The 15,464-nt window shown below is 41.2% G+C and overlaps 1 protein-coding gene across 2 annotated transcripts in view; it reads left to right on the forward strand.

Moving 5' to 3' along the window:
• jag2b (jagged canonical Notch ligand 2b) overlaps positions 1-15,464 on the forward strand; it is a 41,812-nt gene that overhangs the window by 4,551 nt on the left and 21,797 nt on the right. For both annotated transcript variants that reach the window (XM_026194504.1, XM_026194505.1), the window contains exon 3: positions 12,313-12,367. In XM_026194504.1, coding sequence (XP_026050289.1) covers positions 12,313-12,367 — 55 coding nt within the window. The remainder of the gene's footprint in view (positions 1-12,312; positions 12,368-15,464) is intronic.

The raw sequence follows: 15,464 nt of genomic DNA on the forward strand, positions 1-15,464 counted from the left end.
GACACTAAGTTTCAATTAAACCGTTCACCTAAGCTAAATCTGAAAGTGAACATTTAATCTCAGTCTTGTGTAGAGCACTCAGGCTGTAACAAAAAAAGGTTATCATGTATTCCTGGAGACGATTGTCTCCACAGAAATAGTGGCTCTATGCATCATAGTTTCTTCTGTTCTTCTATCATCACACCAGTATGATTCAGCTGCTAATGGCTGATTTTTATCCATTCTTTGGAATTCTCCCAGTGATTCTCTGTCTTGTTGTTCTCTTGACAGCATGCCAGTAAAAAGACTGATTAGTGATGCCACCTCTGAGCTCAGCCTCCACTTTTTTCTTCTCTCTCTCTTTCTTCAGTCCTAAATTTACTGCTTATACTCTCGTGGCTTTAAATCTTTTTGTTAGATCGACATTCATATTGTAATTAGGATGTCACCAGAACCAATACTTAGAACTTTTGATTCAGATATTCTGACAACACGATGGTACTCGTGTTTTTCTTTATTACCGTGGGTACCGCGTGCAGCATATCTGCCACTACAGTTCTTCTGGAACTGAAGGGGGCAGCATATGTCTACAAGTGTTCCAGTCTGTCCTTACATGCTGAAGAAGAAAGATGTCCATAAGCACGCAAAAAAACAGCACATGGAAGATTGCGACTAGTACAACTTCTGCGATGTGTCCACCCTAACTTGCGGATAGGAAAGGCAGTCAAACCAATATCCAAGTGATACTGTCCAGCTTTGTAGACAAAGGGAGGAAATCCTTTAAATTTAGTGAAGGAACTATCCATAGACAAGATCTGTCCAAAGAATTCGAGGGGGAATGAGTTTCAATGCAACATCTTCTTAAAATATTATTTTTCTTAGGAAATATTGCTATTTTGTTTGAGATAGTTGGCATTGCAGCTGAAAAATCAACTGTGTTCCCAATGCTAACGTTCAATCTCGTAATGTTAGTAGGCAACGCAGGAGCCATCCTAGCATTTCAGTCTGTGTCCTGTCAATAAAATATAATAACCTTCGGAGGGACTCTGCGTAGAGCTGCTGCTACTCCACATCAAAATGACCCAGCTGAGGTGGTTCAGGCGTTTGACCAGGATGAGCGCCTCCTGCATGAGGTGTTCTAAGCATGTCCTACCAGAATAAGGCCTCGGGGTAGACCCAGGACACGCTTGCATCTTTTGGCTGGCCTGGGAGCACCACTTCCATGTTCACTTGAATAGGCTGGAGGACGAGGAACGGGGAGGTCTGAGCTTCTCTGCTTAGGCTGCTGCCTCTGCAAGCCAGCTTCAGAAAAAGGATTGATGGATAAAAATCTGTTTCCCATAGAAATCTATATCAGTCTTGTTATTTATTTATTTATTTTTATTTTTTATAATCGCAGCCATCGCCATCTGGTGGCCTTCAAATAGAATGCAGGGGTTTCCACATAGAATTCAGAATGCACCGAATTGGTTTCATTTGTCCAAACTGGAAACGAAATCTACCAAACCTTTGTTAGACATTGCTTTGTGTTTGGCTACTATCACCCATCTTGTCTGTAACTTACTGAACATTATGGTGATGGAGCGGCTCTGATTGGAGGTTCTTGACTTGGGTCCCAGTTGATTATGAGCAGACTGGGCCAAAGGGGGGGGGGAAGGAACAGACTCAATGATGGTTAAATCAGGGTTAGGCTAGTCATTTCCCTACGTTTCCATTATTTAGGCCAGACTAGGTTAATCACTGATTTTCTTAATCTTGGCCTTAGAAAGATTAAAAATAAGCCTATTTGCTCATTAAAATAAAAACAGCGTTCATGTTTAATAAAGCCCATGGACCTTATGCAATGTAGATTCACATGCTCCAGCTCGCAGATGAGCTGACCAAGTTAGTGCCTTGTTTGGCCACTCTTATTGAGTTTCCTTTTTGTTGGCTCATGCTGCGTGCGTACTTCTGGAGAGCAAGTGAAAGAGAGAGCCACGTCTTACTTCCATTTGAACACTAATGAAATTGCCGGTGGAATTTCTTTTCCCATCTTTCTCTCATCCTCCCTGCCCTCAAGTGACATCAGCCGGACGTCCGTTTGATGTGATCCTGCCTGTAACTCTATCCGCTCCAGGCTTTGACATGTATCAAGCCTCCATCCTCACTCTGCTAGTTAATGGATGTAGGGAGGTAGTTTAAACTCTACTGGGATCTACACCAGGCATCAGTGTCATTAAAATGCTTAAACTACATATTTCTTAAAATAGTTTGTTTCCTAGAATAAAGAGTTTTTAAACACTCTGACCCATCTATGGTAAAGGGATAGTGAGTGTGCTACAGGTTGGTTTATTTGTTCTTCCGCTCACGCACTCCCTTAATGTGTAGTTGGTCTCATGCGGCTAATTATTTCAACTGTGAGCAGATTTGATTCACAATTAAATGACATCTCAACTTAGCCGTACCTGCTAAATTTTATTTTACATAACTCTTTTCTGGAGCAAACATAAATTATTGGAATTCCTGTTTCATGCTTCTGTTGAGAATAAAAGTACAAAAACCTCGACTGACTCCTAGAAGATGGTCAAGGACACAGTCCCCAACTCAGTCATTGTGCTTGTATCAAGTTATGAATTATACATCCTAGGATAAAGATGCACATTCTGGGATACTAGGTAGTAATTGTGTTAAAGTATGCTGTGCACACATTTGACAGGTGTGAAGTACTTGCAAGATGAATGGAAAAAGGAAGTGAAGTGGTTGGATACTGCATCTAGCAATATATATGCATATCCAACACCACATATCACCTATAACATGTGATCTATTTGCTCCTGACCCGTTATCAGAGTAAAACTCCGTAGCAGACAAAACCTTCTAACATAGAACTCTTTGTCTTATAAACGTCAGCAAATTTGAGCTTGAGCAGCGGAAAATGTTCTTGAGTATCATCGCATTTCTCAGACAAGGATTCTTATTGATGCATCTGAATATGAGAATGAAGCAGAGCATTTCAGTGCTTTGGTGATGCACTTTGGCTCATGTAATGTAGGTCTTTCCTCCTTCCTCCCCTCTCTGGCTGAGGGGCAGCTATATTATTTTTTTTTTTTCGACGCGCATGCACACACACACAGAGAGAGAGAGGCTAAAGCAGGCTGCCATGGTTAACCACACCTGATACGGAGCGTGTCAGAGCTGTTGCTAGGAGACGGCTGCATAGGCCTCTAGTAAACAATTATCTTTCCTCTGTGTGGCTCCCTCCCCCATCCATCCTCCTCTGGTCCCAGGGCTGGTCTGTGGAAAGCTACTCACACGAGTCTCACCTGTGATTCAGCGTTGTTCTGTATCGATTATACAATTAGCCACTCGCACTGAACTCCCAAAGTGACATAATGGGACGTAAGAGAGCCTTTCTTTTTTTTAAGAAGTGGTGATTAAGATGTGGTAGCCTACAGTTTTATTACTTTTATCTTTGCATGTTCCTCTAGGCTTTACTGCAGAATGAGATTTTTTTTTTTTTTGTTCCTGAAATGATTGACCATATTCTTCCAATTTTATTAAGTAAAAAAACCTGTAAATTATTAAACAAAGATGTAAACAGATTAAATTTATCAGGCAGTAGCTCCACACTTTGGGTTCTGACTTAGCGGACTGACGTAAACAACAGTCCAAATGCTCTGTGCTACTGAGTGAGGGGGGGGGCTTCAGTGAACTGTGATGAACTGACATCTTACCATGAAAGGCTCACTAATAACTGGATCATTTCAGTCTTTACAGTTCTCATCTTTTACAGTTAAGTGCAATTACAGATTCAATCTTTGGACATTTATTGCAGTTTCACGCTCTTTGACTCGTGTGTCTCAAATGGGAATCAAACCTCTCCTAATGAGCTCGTAAATATCATGTTCGTATATATAAAGTTTCTTATGACTTCAGAGGAACTCGACAGTTATTAATGTCAGACAGCCACTTTTGTTTATAACATAAACATAGCGTTATCGCTAAGTCTTGGTGACTGAAAGTAATGCTTCTGTTTTATTGTAAAAACGGTCATCGCAATTAACTAATTAATTGGCTCTGGATATTGATCTTTAAAAGTAAGTCGACTAAAAATAAACCGTAAACGCCAAGTTTGTTTTTAAAAGGAACAAAATCTCTAGAATCACAGCTGTTTTCATCAACACTGGTAAAAATGTTGCAGATGGGTATTTTAAGAAGATGTGACACATCCTGTTTCCACACTGTATGAAAATAAGCTCATTATTTTTCTTTGGCGTAAACCATATTTTAACCAAACCACTGCACTGCGAATGCAAATGGGCTTTAAGTTGCCATTGAGCCATTTCCTATAGAGTCATGAGAACACCTTGTGCAAACATAACCAGAGGCAAATTGACGCACAAAATTTCAAATTGCATCTGCGTGGTCCAACATGCAGACTCTTGTCATTTTCAGTGGTAAAGGTTTCAGTTCAGATTTCATTGATGTAAGTAGAAGAGGGAACATGATAAATGAATAAAACGGCGAGATTTAGCACAGTGAATCTGTTCTACAGTGTACCTACTGTAATTTTATAACATCTGCTGTGTAGTTAATGCCTTCCTTAGCTCGACTACATCCATAATGTATCGAAGTTTACTATCTAAACGTTTTTTTGTTTTTATCAGTGTATGTAAGGTTGGTAACTGAAGGATTTTTGCTTTATTTTTTTTTTTTTTTTAAATCCTGTCTAGGATTGTCTGTGCTCCTTTGTTGTGATCTCACAGGTGAGAGAGTGTGTATTCATGAACGCGTTTAAGACGGTGGTCTGAGTACTCTCTTGTGGATCTGAGCTCATGGGACAGATGAAGAAAACTCCACTGTTTACATCTGCAGAGTCTCTGCTCAAAATGAAACTGGTGTTTTCAGATTTACTGTAAATGCACAGTGCACCTGCTCCACCCTTGTGTGTGTGTGTGTGTGTGTGTGTGTGTGTGTGTGTGTGTGTGTGTGTGTGTGTGTGATGTTTGGGTTTTTTTTGTTGTTTTTTTCTGCTAAAGATCAATGATATATTTGGTATGTTTCACATTTAAAACACTGCAGCAAAAGCACTGTCTGGTATATCATCAGTCCATTTGGTAGCCAGTGTTCATATTAACAGAGGAAGAAGTGCAATTGGTCTAAATGAAGTAAAAGGGGGAGGGGGGGTGACACCTTGATTAAGGTGTCATACTTGATCTACAGATGTAGGCTCAAAGTTACACCTGAAAGGACTCACAAGCACTGCTGTATGTATTTTTTTTTTTTTCTGGTGGAAACCTTTTAAATCATATGACAATTTCTTTTCCAGTATTTTCACCACATACTTTAAAAGTCATTATGTCTCTTATTGTAAAAACATTGCTTAAGTAGGTGGCACAGTGACCTGCTTGTCAACGAATGCTGCACATGTTATTTGTATAACCCTGTTGTACAGTAAGTTGTGTGTCTGCACATGTGTGTATTTCCATGGTCACTCTGCATTGAAGCGGTGTTGTTGTGGCCCACCACATCCCCTGCCTCTTGTTAAATGAATGGTGTGCAGGTGCAAGAGGCTCCTTGTGGGGGTAATTAAAGCATGTCATTACATGGGCAGTTAAATTGTCACTGTTCTGTTGAACTTTGGATCAGGAATTGGCCTGTTAATGTTTCTGAAGCATGCTTATTTCTCTAGTACCCCTTAGACCTCTGAAGGCAAATTAACTCCAGAGGAAGTAATTTGCAAATATCCAAGACGCTGCAGTAATGGAGATTTAACCTGTTTGAACTCTGACTTGTTTGTCACACTTGGCACGCATCGGGATGAACTCATGACATGTGGCATTTCTGTCAATAGTTTTGTGACTGTCAGTGAATTATTTTCAGCTAACTTACAGCATTTAAACTGCCTTTGTAGTGTCACCCCTCTCATCCCCCACCACATCTTAGCTTTTAGCTAGGGCTGCTCAATTAATCGAATTTTAATCACGATTACGATCTGGGCTTTCAACGATCATTAAAAATGACTGAGCCGATTATTAGCCCCTCCCTCATTTATCCGCGACACCTTAAAGGCCGGTCCGTGAAAATATTGTCGGGCATAAACCGGTCCGTGGCGCAAAAAAGGTTGGAGACCGCTGATTAAGAGGACCCGAGGGAAGCTCGGAAAGCTAAGCAGAAGTTATTTGGAGAGTGACTGCCGTTGGTTGAAAAGAGAGTTTAAAAAAAAAAAAAAAAAAACTTTAGTGGTGTTGCACACAATTTTATATTATTTTTTTTAAAGTCATTGTTAACCCTTTAAAGCCGGTCAGAGCAGCACGCTCCGTTTTGCGTAACTATTTTTAAATACCTGTAGAACCTGAACCGTGTAAGCTAGCGCAATAATTTGTTTTGCATATGAAACCGGAGGAGTTGTACTTACATCTTATGCCATCAGCTTGTCCTCGGTCACGGTTTCCTTCCACATATAGCTTTGCAAAAATTGCATAAAAAGCGCTTGCAGGAACAAAAACATAATATTCCAGAAACACGCTTTGCCGTTCCTATCAGCTGTTCGTAACACTTCCCACAGTGAAATGATGCACCTGCTGTTTTCTTTGCAAATTTGCATCATAGGATTGTTTTTTGTTTTTCCTGCAGTATATAAAAATTGGTGTATCTCCAAAATAAAACTATGAAGACACTCAAAATAAATTTCCTGTTGTTGTAAACTATTTTTTGCAACTTTATTGTATTTAAAGTTTTGAGGGATAAACCTCTTAAATTTCTCCAAGTAGAAATATATGTAAATAAAACAAAAGCGATTTTCAATTTTTTTTTGTAGTTTATTGCACTTTTTTGCAATTTATGTAATTACTATGGACTTAATGCATACATATTATTAAAATATGGGCTATAACAGTTGTATTGATGTATAGCAACTTGAAATGCTCCCACAAATGGCACTACAACATGTAAAAAAAAATAATATAAGCTCTGGTGGACTTGGTTCTATAGTAGGTCTTAAAGGGTTAAATAAATATCGTCAAATAATCGTGATCTCAATTTCAGTGAAAATAATCGTGATTATCATTTTTGCCATAATCGAGCAGCCCTACTTTTAGCTTATTTTAATTGTAACTCTAAACTAGCACACGGCAACGCCGAGCTCGTTAGCCTTTGTATACACATGTGCATGCGTCAGTGTTTGTTTTGCGTGTAACACAGTCTTGGATTATGCTGGTTAATTAGCACCAGGAGGGGAGGGGTTTGTTGTATTGGAAGTGCATGGGTAATGACCCTGTTGGCATAGTAGCAGCATGCTCAATGGGCCGTGTGTGTGTGTGCACAGCCGGTATATGCCAGCCAGCCAAATGCCTTGCCTTCAGTACGAGATCTCTTGGCACACGACTCTGGCAGGCGTGCAGAACTCATAGCCCTCCACCTCTCTACCCGGAGAGATGCGACTGTCTGTAATCTGCTTCCTCAACTACACCTGTGGTTGCAATGGTGAAAATAAATGATGCCTAACTTGACTGCTAGAGGACATTTAAAAATAAACCCAACATAATCCTGTGATTTATTTGCCAGCTTCTCCTCCTTTTAAAGATGTTAAAATCACAGGATTATGTCATAAATATTTGATAGGTTGACGACACTAATCATATATTTGTGTGCTCAGGATTCTAATTGTCTTTATGACTGAGAATTTATTTCCTACTAGGTTATTTTAGAGTTTTCCATACCTGGAAACCTGGAATGGCCACTGTGCTGTTTCAACACTGATGTCAAGAAGGGTCAAAAACCATCCAACCTTTCTGCCTGCCAACATATGCAAGGACTTTGCCACTGGAGGTCTTTGATCCTTGCCTCTGAACAGATTGAGGAGCTAGTCTGAGAGATTTACATTTGAAGTCCACTCTACTGGCAGAAGTGATGGGAAGCTCACATTTTTATTTTATTTTTTTCAAATGTTTTACCCTGAAATGGCTTCCCAAAATCCTATACCTGAGCATGCTTTCCTTCCCTTGGAAACTTCTCTGCTTTGGGGTTGCTTGATTACTGATCCTGATTCATTAGGAAATGGCAATACCAGATGAATTCTGTTATTTCTCACCTTACCTGGTACTAAATATTAAGGGTGACATAGCATGTCATATCTCTCATTAATCCAGATTTTTAGCAGTTCTTCCAGAGATCCTGTGTCACATGCTCTTGTGTCCAGTCTAGGAAGGACTTCTAGTGCGGTGCCTTTACACTAGAATAGTGTAAACTCGGCCCTATTAACATCAAAAGCTGGGATTGACATCGCAGATTAATGAAGATTACATGTGGCGATTACTGGCCATGGAATGAATTGTGATGACCTTTTGTCCCATCAGAAGGTAATAAATCAGACATCAGTTAAACTCTCTGTAGACGAGCTTGGAGGTGGGCATGTAGGCTACTTTCAGTGGACATGCGAGACAAAAATAGCTCAAGGACACAGACGGGGCTTTTTTTTTTTTTTGTTTGTTTGTTTCCTTTTAAATTGCGAGTGCTAATCTGAGACCTTTTTTTATAGTAACTATGTGAAAGTCGTTCTCAAAGCTCGGTTGATATCCCAACTTTCCCCAAGGGACAGAAATTAGTCAATCAAAGCTGTGATCTACAAAGCAGACGCGCCCCTCCAACGATACGGAATTGTTGGCAGACGGGGATGTTGCATGGGATTACACACCAGCCCTGGATCTCACATTCTCAGTATTCTTCAAATGCAAACCCGCACGTCGCCCCCACATACAGAGGGCTGACCCCTCTTTTGAAAAAGAAGCGTGCAGATCCCATGCTTAGTGACCCCAACCTGCCCCGGCTTCCACTTCCCACTGCCACCTCTCTCTGTTTCCCGTCCCTTTTATTATTTCAACAGCCACCTTCCACTCACCCATCCACCCATCGTCTGGCGTGGGAACCTACACCTGTAGCTCTCCCCAGACATCACTAGTGGTACATCCTTTGCTTTTATCATCATTGTGGTCTACTGTGGAGAATTAAATAACTACCTGGAATAGATAATGATTATTATTTTTCCCTTAAATGTCAGTGCATCATTACCTCAGTCACTGAGTGCATCCAACTAACATCCTTTGTTTCTTACCATTGCTCCCCCTTCTTGACTTGAAAGCTAGGATTTCTCCAAGTAAATCCTCTAATCCATTTGGAAGGGTTTTGGAGATTTGACTGCAGATACTTTGTAGTCTCAAATGATGTATTTCACGCTGTCAGACATGGCAGATGTGTTTTGAGTTGAAAAAAGGGCAGGTTAATGATGTTAGGATACTTTCTGAGTCTGATTATATGATTAGGACTTGCACAGGAGCCACTGGCGGCTTGTTTTGACTTCAGCAATTCAACTGTGCTGCTCAGGCTCAGTAGCACACATGCTGACACTAATTGTCCCCGTGCTGACTGTGTCTCTTCATGGACAATGGTTTTGATTGGAATGGGGGTGAGTTACGGTGTTGGGACAAGGGTCTTTGTTCAGTTGCCTTCACCCCCTTCCCTCCCCCACTCCTCCCCTTTATCCCTCTGCCCATCCATCTATCTTGTTCCAACCATTTGGGCAGCTGTCACTTAATCCAGCTAATCACAGACGGGGACGGTCTGTGGGAAACCAGACTAGTCCATGGCTTTGCTCATCCCCAGCATGCGCGATTCGGGACTGTTTACTCAAACGTTTACTACATGTAGGCATGTAAGGAAGCCTGGACTTAAAGTAAACCCCAAAAGGTGCAAGTCACGGTATGACCACCCCTTCTTTGTTTAATCTTTGAATGTGCGTCACGACGAGGTTCGTCTCTCTGCATAGTCTCACGAAACAGACAGGCTTCATTCTAAGATCTCCTGTCCCAAATGCATGTATTGCCACTTATAGTTCCTCTTTATATCCACTGGCATATGCACCCACCCATCCAAATGCTCTGAGTGGGTCGGCCAGCCCACCCTTTTGTTGTTGGGGGAGGGTGGGTTTTTAGAAAGGTCAGAAGCCGTCTACGTGTCGTGGGATGATGCACGTTCATGTATAATAATCCACGTTTGAGCCCGCATCTGTTGTGTGTCTGCGGTCGGATGGGTTGGCAAAGCTTCCGGCAACAGAAGCACGAGTCTGCCCATGCCCTGATCCCCTGATTTCTCTTAACTCCTAACTATAGCTTTCCATCTCTTCACGCCAGCCTTCTTTTCTTTTCTAATGTTGTCTTGCCTGGATACATACAATCTCATACACCTGCACTCCCAATCCTTATTAACCCAAGCTCTCCCGCTCACACCTATCCTGTCATCTTCCATTCCGTTCTCTTTTCACCAATGATCTTCCACAATAACACTCCCCTCCCTTTCCTCCCGCTGCCACCCACAGCCAGACAAGCCTCTTTAATCCAACAGCCCAGCAGCAACTAGCCTACCAGCTTGTTGGTCCCCCAGAACAACAACGTAGGCAGACGTACACATGTTTTACAGTGACCCTCCCTGATTTCTCCTCCTCATTTCATTCAACTTTAAGTAGCTCAAATGCTACTATCTTTTTTTTTTTTCCTTCCATCCACACTGAGAGTAATGCCCCGTCATTGACATTACACTAGAGATCACAGCAGTCACACTGTGGCTACTACAACTGTCACTGGCGGTGACGTAACGAGTGCTATTTAGGTCAGCTAGTTGCCTAGCAGTGTGCCCTGCAGCACACCAGCTAGATTACTGTGATACTGGTTAGCTTGGTTATTTTGTGTGCGGGTGTTTACTCGAGCAGCATCAGCTGTGCAGAATGCTCAAGTTTTTGCTGCATCGTTGCTTAAAACGCAAACGGTTGTCTGGTTTCCATTAAGTGTGAATAAAACAGTTTCAGTCCATAAACTGACTTTCATCAGAGTGGGCGGTCCCGTCTGTCCATTGGTCGAGGGGAGTTAAGCAACCAGAGGAGCTTTCACATTAATGAAACTCCATCAATAGATCATCAATCGTATCTTTGCTCGTCTTTATTATTAATTGCACAATAATTTCAGCAGAGTGTAAAACCCATGTAGCGCTGTCGTACTGGTTAACTGTAAAGCATAACTTGGACAGAAACAAGATAATCCCCTTAGCTGCTGCTTTCTTTCACTGTCTGACAACCAAGGATAAAGCCAATTCATCTCACACAGCTTATACTGGCAAAGTGACCGTACATTTTTGCAGATTTTTCTTCTTTTTTTTTTTTTTAATTTCTTTTTTGATAAAAGGCAAACTTAAAAACTGGAGACTGAAGCAGGAAAGATTGACTTTGGTTAGACATCACTTTTGCACATTAGACTGAAATGTGTACATGTGATCATAGCCCCTGCCTGACATGTACTATATCTTGTAGTTGTATTCCTGAATGGCTCTTATCTCATTTTGATGTGTTTGGACCGCTCTGTAAGGGTACAAAAACTCTTTTAAACCAGCTATAATCCCAATACCCAATGCGATGCATTATCTTCCTGTCATGTACTTTTCACATCGAAGTCCTGTTCCCTGTCTTGGCTCTTTTCCACAGTTGTAATTGTTGTCTTACACTGTCAATGAAACCCAATGATTCAGCAGTAACTTCAGCATACCCTTGGATAATGGAGCCGAGGTCCATATGAGACGCTGTAGTAGCAGTAAAATTGATTTTTGTATCCGTGCGTGCTGATGTTTGAGAGCAGCACAGCTGAGGCTAAAATGATCATCTCCACAGTTCGGTCTGTTTTTAGAAAACGACTGTCATTATTAATGCGTACTGCTGTGATTTTAGGAACAAAATGACAAAGGCTGTTTTAATGTTCCCTTTTTCCCCCCCTCTAGTTACAAAAAACAAAAACTGGTTGGAGAATATTTCATTGTCCTCAATTCCTCTTTGTCTTTAGATTTAAATGTCAACAAGGTTACCTTCAAGACGAGTAAAATCAACTGAAATTCTGTCTTGCAATGCTCACTGGGTTTCGCTACAACAGCCATGTCACAATTGGACTGGTCACGGTAATCACTGAATAAAGTGGAACTTTTCATTGTACAGCAGGTATTACAGTGTGGCCTGTGATTAATAGTCCCAAACATTTGTGCGTGCATTGGAATATAAGGTGTACTCTGAGACTCTGTTTGCAACTTCATTTACTGGAAATGCATTGATTTCTGTTTGTAGAAGGAAAAAGAGCTGCAAAAATGCAGCTTATGGACACAACTATTACATGTGCATGATCCTGAAGACTCCTGTTATTCACATTTATACCAGTCAATGGCCAACACTAAACAAGCTCATTTAGGCCCACCTGCCCAAAACTAAAATAATGAGTCATAAATGCCATGTGACTAATGTCTTTTTGTTTTTGCTTTTTCCTTCAGCGGACATACACGTTGATTGTAGAGGCCTGGGACTGGGACAACAAGACACGAGAAAGTAAGTTTAAACCTCACCTTCATCATACTGCTTTGGATTTTACTATGTAGCGTTTGTCAGTAAGAAGTGTTTAGTACAAATCTTGACTGGCGTTGGATTTCTTTGAGTTTAGTATTGACATCAATACTTGAGTTTCGAATTTGATTTGATTGCAATCCAGTGTGTGTGTAGTAAGGGTTTCTTTTTTTAATGTATTTTTTCCTTATTTATTTATTTTAATACAGTAATGAGAACATCTTACAGTTAAAAAAAAAAAACCATGACGCTACATTACGTTTAATCATTTCCACTAAAATGTGCCAAAGATCTTTCCAGCATATCCTCCAAATTTCTTAAATACTTTGTGACACATAGTTTATTGATGGCTTAATGGCAGAGGTCACGAATTACAGGACTCCTCATAAAGAATACAAGCCTTGGTTTTCCTTGGCTATGTTGGCTGTGGCAGTCAGTTTTGACCAGCTGTATCCTGTTTTCCTTTGGTTGTGTCCGCTGGGTGGACTCCTGTAGAGCCTCTTTTTTTTCCCCATCTGAGCAGTAGCCCAGTCTAGGAGGAAGAGGACACATTGAGGCATATAATGTCTGCATGTCTAGATGTAACTTTGATCTGTGAGAAAGGTGTCATTTTTCATGTGTCTCTATTAACCTTATGTGCATGCAAGGGTGAATTAATTTTTGTATTGAATCATGCCATCCTGTCTTGTCCAGTCTTGAGCTTATTCTGTTTATATGAGGTCACTGCATCCTGTTTTGTCCATAACATCAAACACACTTCCACTTGAGAATGCAGACAATGGAGAAGAAATAGATTTTGACATCATCACTCTTTGATTAGACTGTGCATGCCCTGTGTAGTCTCCTGTTTCTGCACTGATTGTGTACATTTACGGTAATTAGTTCTGATGAAGGTGGTACGGCCCAGTTGTTGAGTAACAGACCAGTTGATTATCTGCCAACTACTCTCGCTTTAGTCTCAGCCAAATCGCTATAAAGAAGATGAAGATTTTTTTTTTTTTCCCCAAGACATGGGACTCCTCACCAAGATGAGAAGGAAAATGCTGTGCTTTTCATCATTTGCCAAACTATAGAAAAACCTTAATTATACTGTCCTTTGAATCTGAGGCAGCTTAGATTTTATTTTATTTTCATTGTCATTTTCAGATGCCACTAGCTTTTATGTCCCAAATTTCTTACCTTAGTAAGTTCAAGAAATAACAATGTCTGGAACAAACACGTTTGGTTTTTTCTTTTGTGGAGGATGGTGGGCCAGTCTGCAGTAGTAGCAAGCTTATGTCAGAGTTGGGCAGTTATTACAGCTTTTCTCAGCAGGTGGGAGGGTTGGACAGGTCACACGTGAACTTGTCTTATCTTTTCATTAGCAGTGGTGTCTTGTGCTTTTCATAGCAACGTGTTAGAAGTAGGTTTATTTCATGAGTAATGGTAAGGCAACTTTTTATAAATGGGGAGACTTGTTAGAAAGACATGGACCTCATTCTCCAGTAGTTCTAAGACAGCGCTCCCCAAACCTTTTTGCGCTACATGTCAGACATGATTTTTACGGACTGGCCTTTAAGGTGTCGTCCATAAATACAACAAAATAAAATGATACAACAAAGACAAACTGTGGTATTTTGTAAATACAATAATAACCGTGAATTCACTGTGTAATTGTAACTTTACTAGCAGCGTCCCCCTGAAATGCGCCAACAACATTGAGAGTAACATCGTCCCCTCTGCCCCTTAATGCTCTCTGGTCGCTATGGTAATGCATACATATTTCTTTCAAAATAAGACACAACTACAACACAGGAAAAGACCCAGAGAAACAGAGTTAATAATAATTTAAAAAAAAACCAACAACCTGAAAACCATAAATTTCACACCCAAGCCTGAACTCTCGCAGCCTGGTACCAAGCGACTCCTGTACTGGTCTGTGGCCCGGGGGTTGGGGGACCGCTGTTCTAAGATGTCAAGCCTTCATCTACATTTACAGAACAGAAAAGCATCATCTGAACCCCTTTGTTACTGATGGTAAAAGATTTTCTTCCACCAAAACTAAAGCGCCAGTCACACAAATTTAGAGACCTATCAGTGGGTTTTTTGTCTTCTTTGGTTGCACTGACTGGTCTGTAGGCCTTAGTAGAGCCAAGATCATGAACATTGAAGCACCAGTTCTATTACACCAGATCTATACTGGGCCAACACCAGAACACCACATATTGGTGAGAATTGGGGTGCAACAACCAAATCCGTAGTTTGATCTATACTAATGGATACATGTGGAACTGCAGCTTGAAGCCGTTGTAACCATTGCAAGAAAAAACAAAAAAAGGAGCCTGTTAAGTCAGTTGGTAGTGCTGAAAAAACAGTGCTTGTATTAATATGGACACCAATGCTAATGAATCAATGCTGGGACATATTCAGTCTTCCTTCCTCATGTTTCCCTGTTCGTCCCCGTTGTAGTGCTCCTTTGTCATTCACTTGCCTCTTCAGAGACCTCCTCACCCCAGTGGTGTACTCTGACTCACTGTGTACTAGAGGTGCACTCTAACTAGAACCTGTAGCAGGTGGAGACTTTGGAGAGTTTGCAGAAGAGAACAGGGTCTGCATTTGCAAGCTACTGCAAAGTTGAATATTCTGGAGACACGCCACTCCAAGTGTAGCCATAGTTCACACTTGTCATGAGCCAGCGATACTTAAGTTTTTCTTTTGCTTGTCATTGAACTATTTGTTGTTTTTGCACAGATGGATTCTTCATTCTCAGTCTGAGACATTAAGTTGAACTTGTCTGGCCTGAGTCAGCATCGGGGTCATGTCTGGTCCTACGTAAGAGCCTACCAGTGTGTCGAGGATGTCAGTGAGATTCCTCTCTTCCAGCGTCATGTCCTCCATAGCACCCCTCTTCCCTTCCCCCTGTGTCCTCAGGAAAGGCTGCCGGCTGTTTTCCTTGTGTTTATCGAGCAGGAAGTGGACTGGACTGGGTGGCCGGGCTCAGTGTTTAGACGCTTAGTAGCAGAGACCGGCTTGGGCCCCGAGCCCATTGTTCTCTATCTGGCAACCACCGAGGGTTATTTCTGTTATTGTTGCTTAATTTTGT

This window comes from Astatotilapia calliptera, chromosome 15 (genome assembly GCF_900246225.1).
Source record: "Astatotilapia calliptera chromosome 15, fAstCal1.2, whole genome shotgun sequence".
Lineage (NCBI taxonomy): Eukaryota > Metazoa > Chordata > Actinopteri > Cichliformes > Cichlidae > Astatotilapia > Astatotilapia calliptera.